The sequence below is a fragment of the Coloeus monedula genome, assembly GCF_965178545.1.
Source record: "Coloeus monedula genome assembly, chromosome: 8".
In the NCBI taxonomy this organism is placed as follows: domain Eukaryota; kingdom Metazoa; phylum Chordata; class Aves; order Passeriformes; family Corvidae; genus Coloeus; species Coloeus monedula.
This window is the reverse complement of record NC_138788.1, coordinates 746,495-769,494: the sequence shown is the minus strand read 5'-3', so window position 1 is coordinate 769,494 and position 23,000 is coordinate 746,495. Positions and strand designations below refer to the sequence as shown.

General features: G+C 55.6%; 1 protein-coding gene across 1 annotated transcript; it reads left to right on the top strand.

Annotated features, from left to right (window-relative positions):
* On the top strand, positions 1 to 21,935 carry LOC309575390 (uncharacterized protein; the record flags this gene model as incomplete). Its single annotated transcript, XM_082285807.1, has 23 exons — positions 1 to 55; positions 764 to 805; positions 1,549 to 1,619; positions 2,148 to 2,255; positions 3,385 to 3,474; positions 3,978 to 4,143; positions 4,597 to 4,644; positions 4,858 to 5,056; positions 5,264 to 5,373; positions 5,689 to 5,825; positions 6,202 to 6,345; positions 6,813 to 6,884; positions 7,422 to 7,487; positions 7,939 to 8,132; positions 16,445 to 16,556; positions 17,501 to 17,618; positions 17,905 to 18,103; positions 18,898 to 19,007; positions 19,311 to 19,456; positions 19,993 to 20,139; positions 20,701 to 20,772; positions 21,551 to 21,616; positions 21,702 to 21,935. The coding sequence occupies 23 exons, from the start codon at positions 1 to 3 to the stop codon at positions 21,933 to 21,935; spliced, it is 2,706 nt and encodes a 901-aa protein (XP_082141933.1).
* Between the last annotated feature and the right edge of the window lie 1,065 nt (positions 21,936 to 23,000).

Below are 23,000 nucleotides of genomic sequence, written 5' to 3'. Positions count from 1 at the left end.
ATGGCCAGGCCACACAACCACCTCACGCTCAAGGAGACGTGGACAGCCGTGGTTGGTTGGGTTTGGGGTGTTCCGATGCCCCAAACCGCTCCACTTCCCATGAGGGTTTGGGCAGGAGCTCGTTCCCCTCAGCAGCACCTTCCCAGCCCCTCTGCTGCCCAGGCTTTCCTGGTTCCCCCGCAGAGCACCGTCCCGTGGACAAGGGCCCCTCCAGGACCTCAGTGCCCACACGGCCAGACAGCAGCAAGCTGAAGTGCAGGGGGATTTAGGAAAGAACCCCTGAGATGCAAGCAGCGTGGGGCAGGTGCTCTCTGTGCATGGGGGACGTTCCCTCCCAGGACTGGCATCGTGGTCACACCAGTCCTGTCCTAGCAGCAGCCCAGTGCTCACCCTCTGGTTGCCTTCCAGTAATCCCGTCGTCTCCCCGTGCCTTCCAGTGGGTGTTTGTTGTTACGAGAGGAAGATAAAATAACTGTTTAAAACCTGTGGAATAAGCTCGGCTCAGAATTCTTAAGTTTTATCCCAGTTTTTTTTCTGATTTGCTTGTGCCTTAATAGTCTGTGCAGTGATTTACCCTGGGGGGTTCCCCGCTAATGTGGCCCCAAACTTGATGCCAGGACCTGGAGTGGCCATAGGAGCCTTTCTGATGTCCTGTCCCTAAGAGGAAGACAAGTTCTGTGGGTGCTGGGATGGAGGGGGAGTGTTTTTTTCTTGTCTAGGCATACCTGATCCTGTTTTTCCACTTTTCCTCCTCTCCCTCCAGAGAAAAAATCAGATTCTGCTCTGAGCCACTGCTCCTTTGAGGGTGAGCCAGCTGGGAGGGCTTCTGGAACTGCCTCCAGATAGTCCTTGGTGAAGGCCAGTCGCTGTAGCTCCAGACAGAGGTGGTTATTTGGGCTTTCCAAAGCACGTTTGCATTTGAGCGAGCGTGGCTGGACCAGACCTGGCAGGTGCTGGCTGCAGGAGGGATGCAGGACAGCCAGCACCAGGGCCCTGCAGCCTGGGCACCTGGGCAAGGGGTGCAGAGGTGGCCACGAAGGCAACGGTGCCAAAAATGACACCCACAGCCCATGTCACCCCTCAGCATCCCTGCAGGGACCTGCTCAGGCAGCAGGCAGCTCCTGGCCGAAGGCATCGCTAGCTGGGAAGAGGGGAAGCCTGTGGAGATGTGAAGTGTCCATCCACAGCTTCTTCCCTCCCCGGGGATGGATTTATTTTTCTCTCTTTTTACAGAGCACCCCCTGAAGTCACAACGGGGACTGGGAGTTCTGCCTTTTCAGGCTCATTCCGTGCCAGGAGGCAGCGGGAAGAGCTGGAAGGAGCTGGGATGGCTTTCCCACTGGGGTTTGCTGGGATGAGCTGGGCTGGTCCCACTCACCCCGCAGCACCCAGGGCACCAGCACCAGCCCTGTGCACCAAAGGCGGTCCCGGGGCAGGTGGAGAGGCCAGAGGCTGCCCGTCCTCGAGTTCGCAGAGGCCATGGGCGATGCCAAATGACTCCACCGGGTGGAAATAACCAATTTGTGACAGCTCTCAACCCTTCCGCAGTGCCTCGAAAACATTCCCAAGCCAGCCGGGGCAGGGAGGGTGTCTCCTGCCGAGCAGACTCCAGCCCTCAGGTAAGTTACACGTCCGTGGGAGGAGGGATGGGAGGGAGTGGCGGCCCGTGACGCTCCCGAAGCCGCGGAGCAGAGGCGGTAGCAGCCGGCAGCGGGCACCTTCTGCTCGGGGGACATCGGCCACAAAGGCTCCGCACCTCTGCTGCTGCAGCCCCCGGACCGCGAAGGGTAATCCCTGCTCCTCGGGTGCCATCCCTGGGGCCAGCGGGACAGGGCTCGGAGAGGTGGGACAGCAGGCCTTCCCGGGACTCCTGGCTCCAAGGGAATGTCTCTGCTCGGGCAGCGGCCGGGGAGTGTTTGGAGAGGGGTCAGCGCCGTGCTGCTGGTGGGAGAGGTGTCACCCTGCTGCACCTCTCAGAGGTCCCCGGCGGCTCTCAGGGTCTGCTGAGACGAGGGACATCCCACAGAGGGAATGACTGTTGAGAGGAAAGGGCCATCCCAGGCAAGGCTCTTCCCTGGTATTTGCATGCCCTCCTCCTGACGCCACACCACAGAAATGTGCTCAGTCTCCCCTTGCTTTCCCTAAAGGCTCGGTCTCAACGAGCGCAGAGCCTCGCGGAGCCCAGCGACAGGGTGCTGGCCCCAGACCGCACCCCAGGGGCTCAGGGTGATGGTGGGGAGCCCTCGGTCCCCCAGGCGAGCAGCAGCCCCAGAGATGCGTCCCTCCGTCCGGGCACAGCCCCCCCGAGCCGGTGCTGTCGCCGGGAGGGGGCCCGAGGGGTGTCCGAGGTGCAGCTGCGCTGCTCCTCCTCACGGCCCCGCTGCGGGGACAGCACAGGGAGCCCGTGGCTTTTCTCCCCGGCTGCCAAAACACCTCCTGCAGCAGGGAGAGGGGAGGATGAGGGGCAGTGACACGGGAAGTGACAGAAACCTGCTCCCGGTTCTCCTCTCTTTCAGCAGGGGAGCAATGGGGAGGGTGTAAGATGCCTGGCGCTGGCCCTCAGCGGGAATTTGGCAGCTCCCTGCTGAATTGCTCCGCACGATTGAACTCCTCTGAGTAGCTGAGGCAGCGTTTCTGCTGCGAATTTGTTGCCTCCAACAAATTTACGCATTCCTATATGGCAGGGGTCTGCCCGTGGCAGGGGGGTTGGAACTGGATGGTCATTAAGGTCCCTTTCCACCCAAAGCGTTCTGAGATTCTGCGTTTCTGTGAAATCAAAGGTTTTGTGGTAGGAACCAGCCGAAGCAGACATTTCAAAGCCTTTCCCAGGAAGAACAGGGGTATCCTGAGATGGAATTTCACTCAGGTTTGCAAAAACAAGCCAGGAGTATCCCAGGGTCTCTCTCAGCCATAGGAAGAACTCAAACAAACCACGTTATTTGATTTCTTCTCAAGAACACGGCCCTGCGACTTAAAATTGGGTGGTTTACTCCTCATTGCTTCAGTTATCAGAGAAACAAAACAATCTATTCTTCCAACTATGAGAGACATTATTTTAAATGAAAAATCTGTAATTACTGTCCTCTGAAAGCAGGTTTGCCTGGGCACACGCAGGTGGACCTGTACCTGTGCACGTTTCTGAATACAAGGGCCTGACAGAGAACGTGGGATTAAAATACGCTGGAATTTGGACTCTTGCTTTGTCCGAGATTAGCAAAACGAGCCATTTTCAGAACCAGTTAGAGGGCTGGAAGTTTAAAATCATTTCACCTGTTGAGGTGTCAGGTTAAAACACTGATGGAGGTGCAGTGCACATCAAAAGAGCTCCCCAGCTCCTGTGCCAGTGCCAGCACAGTGTCTCACGCTGCTCATGATGTTTTGCAGAGCACCGTGATGTGGCTGTTCCTCACCATTGCTTGCTTCATGTGCACCACCAAAAAGTCAGGAGCCAACCCCGAGGTGTCCATGGATGTTGTAAGTCCCTTCTTTTCCTGCTCGGTTGTGCAAGTTACCTGCGCTGCCATGATCTGCGCAACACCCACAGTCCCTGGGTGTCTTCACCGAGGTTTGGCACCAGGATTTTATCAGAGATTTGTCTCCCTGTTCTTATGCACGTGGAGATTTATGGCAGACATTTCCGGGGGGCTTCGTTCCAAGTCAGCAGGTTTGGTCAGGACAGCGCTCTCAGGCTCAGAGCTCGGCTGTCTGTGCTGCCCCGCTCTTGATTGCAACACAAAAAGTGACAGTTCTTCACCAGACCTGCTCAGGGACCTGCCAAAAGTTCTGGCTGAAGTCATGACATCGCCACGGCATTGGTGGAGGGGACACTGGGAGGTCCTGCGCCCACCCTCCCCCTGGAGTCCCCACCACCAGCACTGATGGCTTTGCCCAGCCAAGCCCTGCCCCCCCTCAGGACAGAGACCCTCCCTCCCTGAGGACTGTCCCACGCTGTCCTTCCCTTGCTTCCCTTCCCACAGGGCGAGATTTTCCGGTACCACGGGTACCCCTACGAGGAGCACGAGGTGGTGACAGACGATGGCTATTACCTCACCCTGCAGAGGATTCCCCACGGCAGAGACAACCCGGAACGCTTCAGCATCTCCCACGGGGCAGAGGCGCAGGCATCCAGCATGTTCTGTCCCCGTAAGTGCCACAGGAAGCTCTGCCTGCTCCGGGCACCCTGAGAGCTTTGCTGGGCTGGAGAAGCCACGGTCAAGGCTGCCTCACCATGGGCTGGGACTTCCAGGAGGCAGCTTTCCCTGGAGGAAAAATCAGGCAAATAGCCTTGGGAGCAGAAGAAATGCAGGTGCCCATCATGCTGGCCTTCCAGTTCTGAGAGGATTTGCTCCAAAGAGGAAGGAGAATGAATGGGACAGAGAAATCTTGCCCCAGGTTTTACCTCAGCTCAAAACCAGGCAGTGGAGCGGCAAAAAGCCACTTGCCAGGAAAGGAAACCAAACCAGGTGTCCAATCCAATGCCATCTCACCACTTTGGATCCTCCCTGTGTCCAGTCCAATGCCATTTTGGGACCCTCCTGTTCTTCACTCAAACCCCTGTTTCAAAGTGATGCTGGGGTGGTGCCCTGTTCTTGGCAGTGTGTCCCTCCCCTGGGAAGCAGGAGGACTGGCATATGAACGTGGCAAGTAAGTGTGAAACACCCCAGATTTCCATCTCTGCCCTGGGATGACCCAAGAGCCTTCTTCAAAAACACCTCCCCAGAGAGGCTGAGGACAGAGGTGACCGTGTCCCTGCACTGGTGTCCCTTCCTGGGGAGGTGCTGCCACAGCAATACCTGGCTCTGAATGATCAATTTTGCTCGTGGTCAGAGAAAATGATTCCTCCTCTTCTTCCTCCAGCTCCAAAGGCTGTAGTCCTCCTGCAGCATGGCCTGATGTTGGAGGGAAGCAACTGGGTCACCAACTTGCCCAACACCAGCCTGGGCTTCATCCTCGCCGACGCCGGCTACGACGTCTGGATCGGGAACAGCCGGGGGAACAGCTGGTCACGGAAACACAAGGAGTTTGAGTTCTACCACCAGCAATACTCATCCTACAGGTATTTTCTGTGAAACTGGAGGGTGGGCAGGTCCCTGGTACCCCCAGCAGTGTCCACAGGATGGAGGAGGGACACTCCTGACAGTCACACCCTCTGCCAGTGGGCAGAAGCAGGGTTGCCCATTCCTGCCAGAGCTCTTGCCTGCACCCAAGTAGCCATGGCAGGGCCAGCAGGGGTGATTTTGTCATGTGCCTGTCTCCCCTGCAGCTTCCATGAGATGGCCATGTACGACCTTCCAGCGACCATCAACTACATCCTGCAGAAAACAGGGCAGGAGCAGTTGTACTACGTGGCTTATTCCCAAGGCACCACCACAGGTACTGAGGAGGAGAGCAGGCCTGGCCGACCCACATCAGCTGTGCACCCCCAGTCTGGCAGCGTTCCTAAAACCTTGGTCAGGGGGGGTAACGTCCAGGCACTTCCAAACAACAAAAGGGAAAAGAGCAGGTCATTGCTTTAACAGAAGAGTTTTGAGCAGTGGCAGCCCCAAACCAGATGCATCCCATTGCTGCCACAGCCCGACCTGCCAGAGCCACCTCTGAGGGGTCTTCTGATGGACACACACACAGCTGGGACCCAACAGCTCCCTCAGAAACAATAGGGCAGGGTCTGCTTCCTTCTCCCTCACGCAGGTTTCATCGCCTTCTCATCCATTCCCGAGCTGGATCGCAAAATCAAGATGTTTTTCGCCTTGGCTCCCATCACCGTGAACTCAAACATGAAGTCACCCTTGGTCAGGGTGTTTGACCTTCCCGAGGTGCTGATTAAGGTATGTCCTCACCACACGTGAGGTGTGAGGGGGAGGAGGGACTGGGAGGTCACCTGAGACACGCAGTGCTTGTACATCACCTGCGCTCCGTGTTTGTGCCTGTGCTCTGAGCCTGCAGGGTGTGTAAATCATCTTCCTGTCCAGCCTTAATCAGAGAAGAACCATTTACAGATATTGGTTTTGGGTCCCTTCTCCTAGGAGAAACCTCACCTCGGAAGGTCAGGGCTCTTCCAGGGCCATGGCCATTTCTGAAAGGCCAAAATGACGAAGCACAGCAAAGCTGTCGGCACCTTTCAGGGATGAGCAAAGAGGTGGGGAGCACCCGGAGGCAAAAAGGAACGTGAACCCCACTGAGGCACCCCTCTGACTTCCACAGCTCATTTTAGGACACACAGTGGTCTTTGATAAGGACGATATCTTGAAGCAAGTGGTTTCCAGAATGTGCACCTACCCCATGCTGAAAAGCCTGTGCTCTCTGGTGTTTTACCTCTCCGGCGGGTTCACCAACAACCTAAACGTGGTATGTACACTCCAGCTTCCCTCTCAAGACATCCAGCTCCTCACTGTCCAAGCCCAAGCTGTCGATCTGCTGCCTCCACATGGCCTTTCACGTCTTCAATTGGTAGAAAAATTCAGGCTGGAGGTACCAGGGTGGGGGTTTCTCAAGGAAAGCATTGGCGTAATTCCTTAATATTCCAGGAAGGAAACGCATTAGGAACAACACATAGAGCTACTGCCATGAGCTGAGCTTTGTCTTTGCAAAAGGATCCTGAGCACGAGCTAAGGAGCCTTACTTTGCCTTGGAAACCAGGCAGACCCCTAACGTGGTCCAGCATCCCATGGGAACTGCTCAGCTCGCTGCAGGGAGCTCTACAGCTCTGTGTGAGCCTGTGGGGGAGGCTCGTGTGGCTACTGAACAGGGTCAGCTTTATTTCCAACGTGGATTTTGGGGGGCAGAGAATAAACCTCTCCAACGGTTTCTTGCAGAGCCGCGTGGACGTCTACCTGGCCCGCTACCCTGATTCCACATCCCTAAAAAACATGTTGCACTGGCGCCAGGTAAGACTCCTGTTCTCCTCTCTCTGCCCAGGGGTTGGGAATAATCCCCCAGCGCTCCCCCTGCAGAGCTGTATGAGGGAGAGAGAGGAAAGCTGCCTTGAAGTTATTTATCCCAACAAAAGAGGTCCAAGAGTCCTCAGGGCTGGAAGGAGGCGGAGGTGGAACAAAGCCTGCTGATAAACCAGGACAAGAGATGCCAGAGTAAAGGCTGAGGGTCAGTAAGAGCACTAATTATACAAGTCATTAATGAAAACAGTCAGCTCACATCCTCCTGCTGATGGCATTGACCACAACACACAAAGAACTTGTCCAAAGGTCTGACTCACCTCTCGCTTGAGGCTCTTGGTTGTACACCAGGTTCTTCCCTGTGGGTTTCCGTGCCAAGGTCTTCCTGGGGCTGAGCTCTCCTCCCAAAATCCAGCACCAGATGTAAAGAATCACTTCCCTGAGCTTTGGTGGCAGTCAATCCCCTGTCACCTGTGTCTCAGAGACCCCTCCAACGCACGGATAATAAATGTAACTCTCCTCCTTTTCCAGCTCTATCAGACAGGGGAATTCAAGTGTTACGATTACGGCAGTGACAACGTGCTTCGTTACAACCAGGTAAGAGAGAGCCTTGCTCAGAGAAAAAAAGCCAAATAAATATTGCAACATGAATACTGCAGTGGTTGAGACTGAATCTGGAGCACTGAGCAACCTGGGCTAGTGGAAGGTGTCCCTGCCCATGGCAGGGGGGGCTGGAACAAGATGATATTTGAGTTCCACTCCAACCCAAACCACTCTGTGATCCCAGGAATTACATGGTGTTTATGGAATTTACTCATTTTGTGGTGCTTATGGGATTTATGGGAAGCAGGTTGGTAACTTTCTTACACAAAACAGTCACCCGGTGATGACTTTTTGACCCTCTGGTGAAGAGCACAGGAGCAAGGCATAGTGAGGCTCCCTGGAGATAGTTCTGCTCCTATCCCTTGGGGTAAGGGAGAAATTCCAAGCAGCCACAGGACACACTTTGAATTTTTGGCTTGCCCTTCACCTCCCTCCTGTTTTCCAGAGCACTCCTCCCTTCTACGAGCTGGAGAAGATGAAAACCCCGCTGGCTGCCTGGTATGGGGGCAAGGACTGGATTTCAGCACCTGAGGATGTGGACATCACCCTGACCCGCATCTCCAACGTGGTCTACAAAAAGTACATCCCCGAATTCGTCCACTTTGACTTCCTCTGGGGCAAGCAGGTCTACGAGCAGGTGTACAAAGAAATGCTTGACCTGATGGAGAAGAGCGCCTAGAGCTGGAGCAGTGATTGTTGGCTTCTCAGTGACTTCTGGGGCTTCTCTGATTGGGGAAAGAAAAAAACAAAATGAAGAAAAACTGGGGGGGGGGGAAGCTCAGTAAACTGCTACACTTGGTTTGGATTGGTGCTACTCTGGCCAGAGAGGAAACCAGCCAGCCCAAGGGCTGGGAAAGCACTCTGGGTTGAGGGTCAGTAGGCTGAGGTCCTTGCAGAAGTCGAGCACGGCCCTCAGCCCCTGGGTCTCCCAGGCGCCTCACTCGCTCGCATTTCCAGCAACAACCCATTGCAGCGGAATTTGGCTCCTGGGGGCCCTTGTGGATTCTGGGATCCCTGAGCTTGGGCTCCCAGCTGCAAACAGCTGGACAGAAGCTCCGTGCCCTCCTGGATGCTGGTGTCTCACAGGAGCAGGTCTGCTGGGATGAAGCTGCGGGGTGGATGAATCCTGTGGGGCTTTATTCCCCTCCTGGCAACGCTTCCACACCGAGGATCCCAACACCCTGACATTCCCTGCCTTCACTCAGAGTCAGAAGGAGCTCTGAACTTCCTGCCTGGTGACAGTGAAGAGTGGCCATAGGTTTTTTTCCATGAGAACTGCCCATTTTACTGACTCAGGGAGTGTCTTAGATCCGTGCTACTTTGGATAACCTTGCTCATGTTTCAGTGAGTTCTAGCACGAAACGCCATTTTGCACCACTTTAAGCAGCTCTAAGGAGCAAACCCAGCTGGAAGGGTCACCTTTTGCTGCCTCTCAGGGAATGCTTTTGTGGCAGACAGAAGAAAGCTGTGATGGAAAGCAGTAACAAGTCTAAATCTGTTTTCAGCTTCTGGATTAAATTATTAATAATACCTTGATCAGAGAAGGAATTATGAATTTGCCTGTTTGTGTAACTATCTTCTTCAAATATGCCTGGGAGTAAGCAGGGCAAAGGATAAGGTCCTCTTTCCACAAATATGTATAAATGATAATAATAATAATAAATTGGATAGTGTCTGCTGGGCTCTGTGTGGTTGTACTGTTAACTAGAGGTTAAAACTTCCCCTGGGAGGGTGGGCAGGCCCTGGCACAGGGTGCCCAGAGCAGCTGGGGCTGCCCCTGGATCCCTGGCAGTGTCCAAGGCCAGGCTGGACATTGGGGCTTGGAGCAGCCTGGGACAGTGGAAAGGGTGGAATGAGACAGGCTTTGGGGTCCCTTCCAACCCAAACCATTCCAGGGCTCTGTGGGTGTGGGGGTTTTCAGCACACTCTTACCACATGCAGGTGAGGGAGAGCTGCTTGCCCAATGCTCCTCCTGCTCAGGGATAATTTCCAGTGGCTGCTCATGCTGGCAGACGCCCACGGTGCCACCAGCACCTCCCGCCCTGTGCCCTGCAGGGAAGACATGGGTGGTGAGGAGGGTATTGAGCCCAGCTCAGCTGCTCTCCAGAGCCAAACTGTGGGGTTTTAGCAGCAGAGTTCCATCCAGGTGTCTGGAGATGGTGGCACAGGGCTGGTGGTGCCTTGTGGGACAGCTGCAGCGGGCTCTGCTTGAGTTACCATCTGTGAAGTGTTTCACTTTCTACCTTACAGCTGGAAGTGACCACAGAAGGAAACAGGATGGGGTGGGGTGATCCCGGGGCGCAGGAATGAGGCTGTAGGTTAGATAGGATCTACCTGGATTGCCAGCGATTAGCTGCCTCACTTGGGATATTTGTAAGGACATCTTCTGTGTGATCAGCTGCTCCCAGCGGGGCTGTGCCCTGGAGCAGCATCTTACAGGACTGCACTGTGCTCGTGCCACGGACAGCAGTGCAAATGCAGGATGACTTTTCCACCTTGGCAAATAAACACCCAAGGATGCCAGCAAGATGTTTCCCCAGCAGACTTCTGAAAAGCTGGCAGGAAATTAGAGCCCTAGAATCCATAAGAGGCCCCTAAGGTGATCAAACCCAGCTGTGCTCACCACTACACCACGTCCCCACCCGCCATTTGTTTTAAGTTTACTTTAAAAGCACCAACTTTTAACTTTTGACCGACAGGTCTGTGCTGATTGCACAAGGTATCACAGAATCATGGAATCACAGATGCTGTGGGTGGGAAGGAACCTCAAAGCCCATCCAGTGCCACCCCTGCCATGGGCAGGGACACCTTCCACTGTCCCAGGCTGCTCCAAGCCCCAATGTCCAGCCTGGCCTTGGGCACTGCCAGGGATCCAGGGGCAGCCCCAGCTGCTCTGGGCACCCTGTGCCAGGGCCTGCCCACCCTCCCAGGGAACAATTCCTGCCCAATATCCCATCCATCCCTGCCCTCTGGCACTGGGAAGCCATTCCCTGGGTCCTGGCCCTCCAGCCCTTGTAAAGAGTCTCTCTCCATGTCTTCTGTAGCTCCTTCAGGTCCTGCGAGGCCCCAGTGAGGTCACCCCAGAGCTTCTCCTCTCCAGGCTGGACAATCCCAGCTCTCCCAGCCTTTCCTCCCAGCAGAGCTGCTCCATCCCTCTGATCAATTTGGTGGCCTTCTCTGGAGTGGCTCCAGCAGACCAATGTCCTACATATCTCAGTCCATGGTGATCAGTTCAACCTCTCACCCTCAGACCTCCCAGCACAGCACAAAGCCTTCACCACCCTTTTCATCCTCCCTGTGTGGGCAAACCTGCCTCAGTCACGCACCTCCAGCAGGCAGGATGTTGATCACTCAGCCTCCTGTTTAATTTTCTTCCAGATGTGCTCATGCAGAGCGTGTCACATGAGGCCATGAGGGCTTAAGGCTGTATCACATCCCGCTCAGGGCACGGCGGTGCCACCGTGCTGGCTGACCCTTTCCCTCCATCACACAGTCAGTGAGAAGAGCAGCAGCCACACAGCAGCTGTGGAGCGGAGCACAGGGCCTGCCCCAGGCTGTGCCCAGGCCAGAGGGGTGCTGAGCACCCCTCCCACAGCCTCCTTCCCCCAGGCACAGGCTTGAAGGGAAGTGGCGCTTTTGCAAGTAATCCAGAGATTGCTCTGATGCCTGCTTTAAGCAACGTGCTGGCCTGTGGGGTTGTTAGAAACTGATTTGTCCCAGGGTTAATCTGGGACAAGGTTTCATCGAGTTATGACAGATGGTATGCTGCCTTTTCACATCTTTTTGATCCTTAATGTCCTGGCAACAATTCCCACAGCCATTTCTGGGTAGATTTTTATCCGACTCTTACTTGGCTGAAAACACTTTGCTTTCTTATTTCAGGAACCCACCGCAATTTCTGTGTCATTCCCCTGTAATTTTCAAATTTTCTTTTGGGTTTGGTAGATGAATCTCTGAGGGAGACACCCTGATCTTTGAGACTTGCATTTTCATATGCTGGGACTTCAAGCAGGTGGGAATGGGATAAGGCCATGGAAAGTCACAGTTCACTGAAATCAAGATCAGATGTAATCATCTCCACAACTTCATGATGTTGATCTTCATGGCTCTTCTCCCAGGCAACCACTGACAGAACGAGAGGACACAGCCTCCAGCTGTGCCAGGGGAAGTTTAGGTTGGACATCAGGAGAAAATTCTTCACTGGAAGAGTGGCTGGGCTCTGGAATCATCTGCCTGGGGAGGTGGTGGAGTCAGCGTCCCTGGAGGTGTTTAACAAGGCCTGGACATGGCACTCGGTGCCAAGTTCAGTTGATGAGGAGCTGTAAGCTCACAGGTTGGACTTGAGGATCTCAAAGGTCTTTTCCAGCATGGTTTGTTCTGTGGTTCTGTGATCATCCCTGACCCTGGACTATGTCTGTGGGAGGTATTCCTGCTCCCTAAAGGTCTCTGATAGCCCTGAGCAGGGCTTTGGCAAAGCTGAGCCAGATCAGCTTTTCTCCAATATACTGGAAAATAATCTCAACAGCACTACGGCACCAAGTTTGAAAACTGTAAGTATTTCTTCATTGAGAAATTTTGCCCAAATTGTCCCAGGTCTGTTCACCCACAAACCAAACTTTAAAACACACTTTAAAGTGTAAAATTACACTTTAAATTGTACAACAAAGAGAGATCAGGGAAGAAGCACAAGAAGTTAAGGGTTGTTCTGGGCTCTTCTGAACACAGGAACAGGGGAGGAATTACCAGAGAAAAACCACCAGTGATCACATCTCCATTATTTCCCAATCCACATTCAGGAAGGTTTATGCTGTTGTTTATTCAGTTTCATTACAGTGAATGAAATGATTGCATGAACAACTCTAATGAGGTGTTGTGAAAAGACCAGCTGCTTCCTCAAGCTCCACTGTGCAACTCTAGTATCAGCAAAACCCCTACTAAACATGTAAACCAGAGATATCCAGCCTAGCTGAAGGGACTTTACACTAGGAGAGGTACAAGCAGATAAGGACTGCTTCCCTCACCAGGTTTAACTTGAGCCATGTTCTCCGAGGTTGCTGCGAGGGAGCTGTGCTTGTCTGGCAGGGATTGCACAAGAGCTGCCATTCTCTCAGTGCTTAAGTCAGGATGATGCTCCCTCTCCCAGCTCAGGACGCCAGGACCAGGTGACTTGTGACTGGTTCACCCCTGTGCTTGGCAAGAGGCACCAGCCAGCATCCTGGGCACAGTCTGGTGGCTGGCACACGTAGGAGAGCAGCAGGAGGAACAGCAGGGCAGGAGCTGGAGGAGAGGTGAGCATGGGTAGCCCAGGACATGATTAACCCCAATGCGAGTGCCGCTTGCGCCCCGATGTGCCTCAGAGGAGGTGACTCAGCAGCAGCAGACCTGCCCCTGGGGGACAGCAGGGGGGACACAGCTGATTCCATGGGCTGCTTCTCTTCCTGTTGTGCCAGCAGCAGGTGGGGTTGCAGTCCTGTGATGCCCCAAATGAGGAAATGAAAGGCATCCCGCAGCAATGCTGCCTAATACCTGTGAGGCTGAGGAGATGCAGAAGCAACACATGACACCAGAGGATGTAACTTTTGATTCTTAAAGGGCCTGAGAGGCCAAGAAAAATACAGGCTTTGAGCCTCAGGCCGAGCCCAGAAAGCACATGGATGACTCGTTAGCTGGAAACCCTTGCCTTCCATGTCACACCTTGACCAGCCCACCTGGACACACACCCCTCTGAGAATCGTGGAATCCTGGAGTGGTTTGGGTTGGAAGGGACCTTAGAGATCACCTCATTCCATCCCCTGCCATGGGCAGGGACACCTTCCACTGTCCCAGGCTGCTCCAAGCCCCAGTGTCCAGCCTGGCCTTGGGCACTGCCAGGGATCCAGGGGCAGTCCCAGCTGCTCTGGGCACCCTGTGCCAGGGCCTGCCTGCCCTCCCAGGGAACAATTCCTTCCCAATATCCCATCTAAACCTAACCTCCTTCAAGTCCTCAAAGGTCTTCATGCCTCCCTTTGACCAAGCTACACAAGAGTTCCTCAGTAAAAATCCAGCTGCTTCTTTTGGCACCTTCTCTCCCTCCATTACAGGTAGAATAACTCCACGTGCTGAATCACACCCCTCAGCACTGACACACTGCTCCAATGGCCTCATTCCACAGCCTGAGGATGCCAGAGAAGTCTCTGCTGCCTTTCCAACCTCTGTTACTATTATTTTTTTACTGCTATTACTGCTACTTAGTACCACCCCTAGATAATGAGGGGTTAGAAGGCAGAAGCATGGGCAGCAAGGGAGGGGGGGATTCTGCCCCTGTGCTCCTGCTGAGACCCCACCTGGAATTCTGTGCACAGTTCTGGTGCCTCCAACACAAGAAGGACATGGAACTGTTGGAGCAGGTCCAGAGGAGGCCACTGAGTTGCTGAGGGGACTGGAGCACCTCCCCTCTGGAGCCAGGCTGGGAGAGCTGGGGCTGCTCAGCCGGGAGAGGAGAAGGTTGTGTGGAGAGCTCACAGCTCCTTCCAGGGTCTGAAGGGATACAGGGAAACTGGAGAGGGACCCTGCAGCAGGAACTGGAGGGCCAGGACACAGGGAATGGGTTCACAGTGCCAGAGGGGGCAGGATTAGATTGGGTGTTATGAAGGAATTGTTCCCTGGGAGGGTGGGCAGGCCCTGGCACAGGGTGCCCAGAGCAGCTGGGGCTGCCCCTGGATCCCTGGCAGTGCCCAAGGCCAGGCTGGACATTGGGGCTTGGAGCAGCCTGGGACAGTGGGAGGTGTCCCTGCCCATGGCAGGGGTGGCACTGGATGGGCTTTGAGGTCCTTCCAACCCAGATGGGTACCATTCCACGATTCTCTGACTCTGTGTAGAGGGATTTTTGTGCTCACAGGTGAGGGAAGACATTTCCAAAAGCCCAGAGCAGGCACAGGTGCAGAACCAAGGCAATGAAGGCGTGGAGCCCTGGCCACACCTGAGGCGGGGAGGAACACGCCCACACTCGGCGTCAGCGGCCGTGGCACCGACAGAACATCCCAGCGTGGGGATGGAGCAACGCAGGGCTGCCTTTCACAACTCACATGCCGCTCGTGCACGGCAGCAGCAGCACTGGAAGGCAGCCTGTGGCCAGGGAGGGCACATGCCAGCAGAGCCAGCCACAGGCTCGGGCTTTCAGGCGGCTACCAAGGCAGGGAAAGGCGTGGGCTGGGCGGTCACGGGCTGCAGGTGGGGAGCAAACACCTCTGCTCTGTGCAATACCTGTGGCTTTGGCCAAGCACAGGTATTGCACCAGCTCTCCCCACACCGCTGGCTGCTGCTGAGACCTTCAGCTTGGTGCTTTTCCAGAAGGGACGTTCAGCCTGCTGCTGTTCCAGAAAGCCCTGCAGAGCTTTTGTGACTTGCCCCTTGCTACCACGACACCTTTAGGACCTCAGGGCCGTGAGGAGGCTGCCTGGGCCACTGTCACTTTTCACGGGGGCTGGAATGACCAAGTGTCTCCCATCCAGGCAGGCAGTGAGGCTTGACCTGTCCTTGGGGTGTCCTTGGAGAGCTCGGCATGCTGCTGAGGCTTTGTAAAGATGGTAGAGCCCAAGCTTTTCTGTCACAACAGGAACTCTTCTAAATGACCCCGGGAGTTAGGAAATGGCCCTTTACAAAGAAAAGCTGTTGGCATTATTTTTTTTTTACTGTGGCTATCATGAGCTTAAGGTGCAACTCCATAGCTGGAATTCCTCCGCACGCCAGTCCGGCTGCGTCTGGAAACGCAATCCTCTGCAAGCATGGAAGTCACGGCCACACGGAGGGAGGGACCACGGGAGTGATCAGCACTCATCTGCTAATTGGAGGGCACATGACGAGGCACGGCAGGGTGCTAGCGTGGCTGGGCTCTGACACAACGTGGTCCTTTAACTGTGGCGGTGATGACAGAGGCGCCAGCACTGCCACCACCAGCCCGCTCAGACGCACCAGTGGGCTCTGCCTGGTAACGTATTTTCCTCCGTGTCGCTCAGATCTGTGTCCTTTCGGAGCTGTCCCGAGGGGGGGAAAAGCCTCGGTTGCTCTTTGTTACTTTTGGTCTTAACTCGCATCTTGGTGATACCACGGGGAGGTTTGCTGGGAATGTTTCAGGGGGCAGGGAAGTCTCGTGGCGTGGGAGATCCACTGGGAGGAGAAGGAGGGAGGCAGAGAGCAATTCACAACTCATGCTGCCGGGCTGAAGTTGAGCTCTAACTTTTGAGAGGCTGGCAAAACATTAGAAATCATATATAATATTAACTGTGTGCATTAAAAATAGACCTCTGCTCAGCTCAGGAGTCTCTAAGGCAATCAAAAAGGTTTCTGCTTTTTTCAGGCTATGCTTATTTAACAAATAGCCTTCCTATGAGGCTCTACCAGTTTCAGTTCATAGGATCCTTCTGTTTACAGTGAGTTTTGGGTACAAAAGCTAAGCAATAGAGAAACAGGAGAAGTATAGACACAGTCATAGCCCAGCCACCCTAAACATGTTCCTTCCATAGCATGAAGTTGCCCTTAAGATTCATTTCCTCCCTAAGACAACTGGTTCAATGGTTTAGTTCTCGTATTGCACAGCTGGTTCTCCTCTTCTTGCCATTAAAAATGCAAAAAAAGGGTCCTGCCTGCTACCAGACCCTGTCTGTTACAGAGGGGTACAACAATTCTCATGTGGACTGTAAAGTAAACTGAAACTGGGAATTCCCTCCACTGTCCCAGCCCAGAAGACGATGTGTGATCTTCAGATATGTGAGGAACTTAACTCATCATAAGCTAGTGGGACCAAACATTCATATCAAATCTGATGATAATAATAATAATCAACAACAATAATAACAACAGCCTTGGCGTTGCTGGTTTTGTTGTTGTTGTTCTCGTTGTTGTTCCTATTCCTATTATTACTATCATTATCGTTATTTTTGATGTCATTGTTATTGTTATTATTATTTACACAGGCACAAGATGTGGCTGTTCATTGCAATCCTGCTTTTCGTACAAGCGCCCACGAGCTCCGAAGGTGCCGCCGAGCAGAAAAAGGCTCTAAACCCCGAGACTCTCATGAACGTTGTAAGTCAGGAGAACTCTGAATTTCCAGTCTCAAAGTCTGGGCACGTTCAACTGGAGGAGAGAGGGTTGGAGGGCACATGGAGAGGGCTGGTGTTGTTGAGCTGCTGCGATACGGCGCTGCCTCCACACCATCATTAACAAGTTCCTCCTCCTCCCAGCAGAGTTAAGCGCAATTATCAGCAGGGCAGTTAAGAGATGGGGATAATCCCAGACTGGATTTGATCAGATATGTCCCCAGAGGGTAGAAATTTGTGCGTGGCTCCTCTCCTTCAGCTGCAGCAAATCGCTCAGGGCCATGTCCAGGTGAGCCCTGGGAGACTCTGAAGCTGGGTTTAGCTGGACCCGGGACATGGGCAATAAATTTGCTGCAGTTCATCTTTCCTGCCAGCCTCGTGACAAAGGGCGCACACAGCCACGTGTGAGCAGGACCACAGTTGGGTTTCACCAGGCGGAAACTTCCCAATCTGTGGAGCTTTCAGCATAAATAAAGCTCAGGCAGAGCCTCAGGAGCCTTGCAGTGAGTCCTGTGGGGTTTGTCCCATTGCCCTTCCAGTCAGCCCAGCCCGGCAGGTTCCATCTGCCGCACCGCCTTATCTGCCCGGCGCATCGGCTGGGAGCCTGATGTGCCATGTGCTCTGTCGGTGCCAGGCGTCAGGAGAGCGGGGTCAGGCGTCAGTAAATCCTTTCGGTTTCAATCGTCGTGTTTGGAACCATTCCAAGCCCTGGAGGCGCCCGCGGCTGAGCGTCTCCTCTTCCCTTGGGCAGGTCACCGGGGCGGGATTTGGACAGAGCATCCTCTGTCACAAAAAGTCCTCAGCTGGTCCAGAGACACCCCGGGCAAAGCCACGCTCCAGAACTCCGCTTTTACCGAGGGATGTGCTCTTCGAGTCAGACAAGCACCTCGGCTACGGGAAGTTTTCCACATGGGTTTTTCTTCCCTCCAGAGCCAAATCGTCTGCCACAGAGGGTACCCCAGCGAGGAGTATGAAGTTCTGACTCGTGATGGCTACTACATCCGCCTGAACAGAATCCCTCACGGAAGAGAAAAGCCTAACAGCAGAGGTAGGGCTCTATTTCGCTCAGAGCCAGCACAAAAAGCCCTGAATGTAAGCAGGTGAATGGATGAACCTGGCCAGGCAGGAGGAATAGTCATTGTTAAAGCAAAACCACTGAATCCGTGGCGTTTCTCCAATTTTCGGTCAAAGCTGTAGCATCAGGACACGTCATCAAAATGCCCGTTTTGCATGTCCTCTGGCAGTGCAAGGAAGAGGCTTTGCTGGCCTTAATTTGGGGTGAGTGAATAGAGGGAACCTGGTTCAATGGAATGTGCTGTTTCTTTTGCACCCAGGGGCCAAGCCAGTCGTGTTTCTCCAGCATGGGATATTTGGAGAAGGCAGCCACTGGGTGGAAAATCTGGCTAACAACAGCCTTGGCTTCATACTAGCAGACTCTGGCTATGACGTGTGGCTGGGAAACAGCCGGGGCACGAGCTGGTCCCGCAGACACCAGCACCTTTCAGCTGACCAGGTGGAATTCTGGGATTTCAGGTGGGCTGGAGCGCGTTACGAAAGCCCGGCAGTGTTCTCTGCCTGCCACCAAGCTCTAGGCAGAGGTGGGTGCCTCCGAGCAGGCAAGTCAGAGCACCTAATCCCGGCACGGCCTGTCCCGGGGAGGATGCAGGGGCCGGAGCAGACCTGCCTGCTGACACGGTGCCAGCACCTCCCTGCAGCCGCCGAGAGCACGGGGCAGCGCTGCCTGCACGGGGACACGCAGAGACACCGGCCCTGTGGACACTGCTGAGATGTCCACAAGTGTCACTGCCACCTCCCTGCTCCTCGACCTTGTTGCCCCTCGTCCCCAAGAACGGCTTTTTAAGCTGCTACCGCCTCTCCAGAGCTGATCTTCAGAGCAGATTGCCCAAGCTCCTAAACAGGCTTTTAGAAAAACCTCACAGAGCAGGTCTGCCCTTCGCCACATCCCACCAACAGGCACACGGGCAGGACCTGGTGCTCCATTCCCCTGTGGGAAGGAGCATCCCCAGGAGCAGAGCTGGTGCTGTAATCGTGGTAGGAGCCAGCTCTGGGTCTGCAGAGAGGCTGGGTATGGCACTGGAACGCTGGCCGGGCTCTGCACAGCCTATTTACTGCTCACCACGGCCCTGGGAGGACTAAGCCCTTTCAGGGGAGGATGATGCCACGGCAGGAAGGATCCACGCCAGGAATTTCCTCCCGGAAAACCAGCCCCGGGTGTTAAGCTGGGCAATGCAAGGCAGCCAAATCTCACAGGTGAGTTTTCCCACCGGTTGCTGCCTCATAACCAATGTCCCCCTGGTGTGTTGCAGCTTCCATGAGATGGCGATGTACGACCTGCCGGCCGCCATCGACTTCGTGCTGCAGAAAACGGGGCAGAAGCAGCTCCACTACGTTGGCTACTCCCAGGGCTGCACGATCGGTGCGTTCCGAGGGGCTGCCGCCGCCTTGGCTTGAAAAGCCTCATTGGCTTGGTCAGTAGAGAGTGGAGGGGTCCCCTCCGTGTGGGCTCAACAACCACTGAAGTGCCTGCTCAGCCAAGGGAATAAAGGTGTTGCCTCCCTTCGGGCATCTCTTGCACCAACATTTAGCAGGAAGGTGGCAAGAGATCTCAGATTCCCAAGTGGAGATAATTAATTAAACAGACCTGGGGCCAAGGGAACCCTCAGATTAAGCACCTGAGGAAAGATGGAGCAAGCCTGAGGTTGTTTTTCTGTTTTCTCAGCCTTTATTGCGTTTTCATCCATGCCCGAACTGGCTCAGAAAGTCAAAATGTTTTTTGCCCTGGCTCCAGTAGTGACAGCCAAGCACGCCAGAAGTCCCCTCATGAAGCTGCTCTTCCTCCTGGACAAAAATCTCAAGATGATTCCGGTAAGGGATTACTCCATACCCTTCAGCCCCAAAACTCACTGGTTCTGGAGAAGGGATCATGCCCAGACACAGCCCCGGGGCTCTCTGACGCAGCAGAAAACAGTTAATTCCTGCTGATTTATCAGCACAGACACGATTCAGGTGCACACACAGACCTGGGTGGCCACTTTGTTGAGTGCATGTCTTCCTTCCGTCTGTAGGATGAAAGTGGTCTTTACATGGGGGCTCTTGTAGGGGCCCTAGACTTGAACACCTGGAAAAGAGCAGCTTTGCCATGTTGATTCCACGAAAAACAGATCCAGTGCTTGGGGGGAGGTGGGAGGAAGAGGAGAGTTGTGAATATTGATTTCCCTGGTGTGTGTTCAGTCAGCATCAGCTCCTGCAACGAGCTGTACACATCTCTGTGGGGTAGGGGGGCGGGGGGGAGTGGGCTGGACCCCTGGACATTCCCTCGCTGCCTGGATGGTGGGATAGTCCAGGGGCTGGGCTGCAGGGAGGGAAAGGCAGGAAACGCGCGTTGCCCTTCGCTCCCGCAGCTGCTGCTCGGCAGAACGGACGCGTCCCTGCACATGCGGAAGCTGTGGCGGTTCCTCCCGGAGCTGTGCAGGCACACGCTGCTGCACAGGCCCTGTGCCAACCTCCTCTTCCTGCTGGGTGGCCACAACGAGAAGAACCTCAACATGGTGGGTGTGCCATGCCGGTGGGGACGGGGGTCCCAGGGCCGCTGGCTCTGCCACCCGCCCTGCCCAGCCTGCTGCGGCCACTGGCCCCCAGTGCTCACAGCACGCAGAGCCTGCACGGGCAACACGTGTCCCTCCGCCAGCTGCTTCTCCTCCTGAGACAGGAAAAGCCCCCAGGCTCTGCTGGGTGGTGTCAGTGGCCAGGTGGGCCTTGATAACACCTCTGAACTGGGGCTGCCTCACTGCAACCATCCCGGGTGCAGCCCCTGCTCTGACCCACCTGCTGAAGCAGCATCTGGGTGACCTCAGGTGGTCACTGAGGCCTTGAGCACAGCCCCTGAGCCTGGGTAACATCTCTCACAGAGCTCACCCTTCATCCCCATCACTCTCCTCCTGGCGCTGTCTCACAGCAATTGGTTTTTAATGAAAATTATATTCCTGAACCTGGTCCAGCTCTTCAGGCAGCGTGACTCAGCAGTGGCTGCTCTGGGAAACACCTGGCAGCTGCCACCCTCGCTCCCATCCGCTGGGAAGCAATGACAGCTGGGATATGTTTCCTTGCAGACACGGCTGGACGTGTACACATCCCACTATCCTGACAGCACCTCTGTCAAAAACGTCATCCACTGGGCCCAGGTAGGACCCCTGACACACAGACACTTCACCCCTGGCGTGGTCCCTTCCCTGAGAGTCTGCTGTGCCCAGGCAGACACGAGAGTTCAGGGATCTGGCAGCTCCTGATAAAGTAAAGGCAAGAAACGAGGTGCTGGATGCAGGACGAGCTGCCCCGGTGCCTCTGGGGACCAGGGCACTGCAGTGCGTGCCCTGTGCTGTGCCAGGCAGGACAAGGGACAGGATGGGGAGGCCACAGATGGATGCTGAAACCCCCGGTTTGGGCCCCCCAGGGATCCCCAGAGCAGAACTCGGGGACGCTGAGTTGGGGGGTAGGAGCCCAAGAAGAGGCTGGGGGAACTGGACGAGGAGGTAAAGGGGGACCCAACAATATCTCCCCCTGTCCAAAGGGGTCCTGGGCACCCTGGAGATGGACTCTGCAGCTTCAGCACTGGCCCTGCTGGAAGCAGGGTCAGGCTGGAGGCCCTCACCCATGTGCCTCCTTGCAGAGACAAATTATAGGCAACGGAAGCTGGAAAAGGTGATCAGGTTGTTGAAGGAACTCCAGCAGCACCCTGTGCACACACAGCTGGTGGTGAGCAGGATTTCAGAGGGAAGAGCGTGGCACCAGGGCAGTCAAGGAGTCACGTGCAACACCTTGGTTTGTCAGCCCATGGCTAGGAGCTGGCCTGGAGCCAGAGGAGCACCCTCTCATGATGGGTCCCTCGAGGGGCCAGGAGATGCCAGACCCACGCAGTGGCACTCGCTGGCCTCCCACAGCAGATCCGTGCTCTCCTCCCAGGTGGTGAAATCAGGAGAGTTCAAAGCCTTCGACTACGGCAGCGAGAACCCAGCCGTGTACCAGCAGGTAGGAGCTGCAGTGGCAGAATGGTGGGGCAGGGACAGAGCGGCCTGCAGGGACTGACCCACTGAGAGCCCCCGTGTCCCGCCAGGACACCCCGCCCCTGTACCGCGTGGAGGAGATGCCGGTGCCCACGGCGGTGTGGTCGGGAGGGGAGGACTGGGCAGCCGACTGGAGGGACGTGCGCCTGCTGCTGCCCCGCATCGCCCACCTCGTCACCTACACCCACATCCCCGACTGGAACCACTGGGACTTCGTCTGGGGCCTGGACGCCCCCGGGCGCCTCTACAGCAGCATCCTGAGGCTGATGGAGGGGTCCTGGTAGAGTGGCGGCTCCCGGGGAGGGGCCTGGGCCCTGTCCCTCGGCTGAGACAGCCCGAGGAGGGGGTGGGACGCTCCCTGCTGTCCCCTCCTTCCTGCTGGCCTGACACGCTTGTGGTGATGGTGCTTCCCACGCATCCCTTGGTTGTTGGGGTCTGTCCTCCCTGCTTGGGAGCTGCTCAGGGACCGGTGGCACCGTGCCAGGAGGGCAGCACCGGGGTCAGCCAAGGCACCGGGGCAGGCAGGAGCCACCGGTCCTGCTGGAAGGGCCCCGAGGTGATGGTGCTGACCCTGAGCTGTGCCAGGGGGACATGGGGACCCTGCCGCGACCCCACAGTGGCTGCCCAGTGGGTTGTGGGTTAGAGCACCCAGCCCCTGAGGAGGTGGGAGGGAGCTGGGCCTGTTGAGCCTGGCTGTGGGGGACAGGCTGACAGCAGCCCCCAGCCCTGGCACAGAAAGGGGTGGAGGGGATGGAGGAGGCCAAACCTTTCTTGGCAGCAGCAACAGGTGATGCAACGAGGGGTTCTGGCCCCAAACTGCAGCCCAGGGGCATTCAGGCTGGATTTGGAGAATCCTTTTTCCCCAAGACAAGTCCCTAGGGAAGTGCAAGGTCTCCATCTGGGCCAAGCCAGGCACTTGCCTCCATTGTTTGGGCTGGGACTCGGGGGCCAGAGGTGCGCAGGAATGGCTGCTTGGCTCAGCATTGGGCATGATCATCCCTTATCCCCGGGAGATGGTGACCCCAAATGCCCTGGGCTGGGTTGCAGGGCCACCATCCCCACCAGGAAGCTGCTGCCAGGCTGATGTCCCGAGGCCGTGTGTTCCCACCCTGCTGCTTGCTGCAAACCTGGAGGTGGGGAAAATCCCTCCAAAATAAAACCCTCAAAGGCGATTTCAGGAGCCTGTGCTCGACACCCCCAGCTCTTCCTTGCACGTGAATATTTTCTGGGGAGCTGCCAGGGCCAGCAGGGACACGGTAACCCCAGAGGCAGCTGGCACAGCTGGGTGGCACAGTGGGTTCTCCGAGGGTCCCAGCTGGGAGCATCCCAGTACATCCCAGTACCCTACC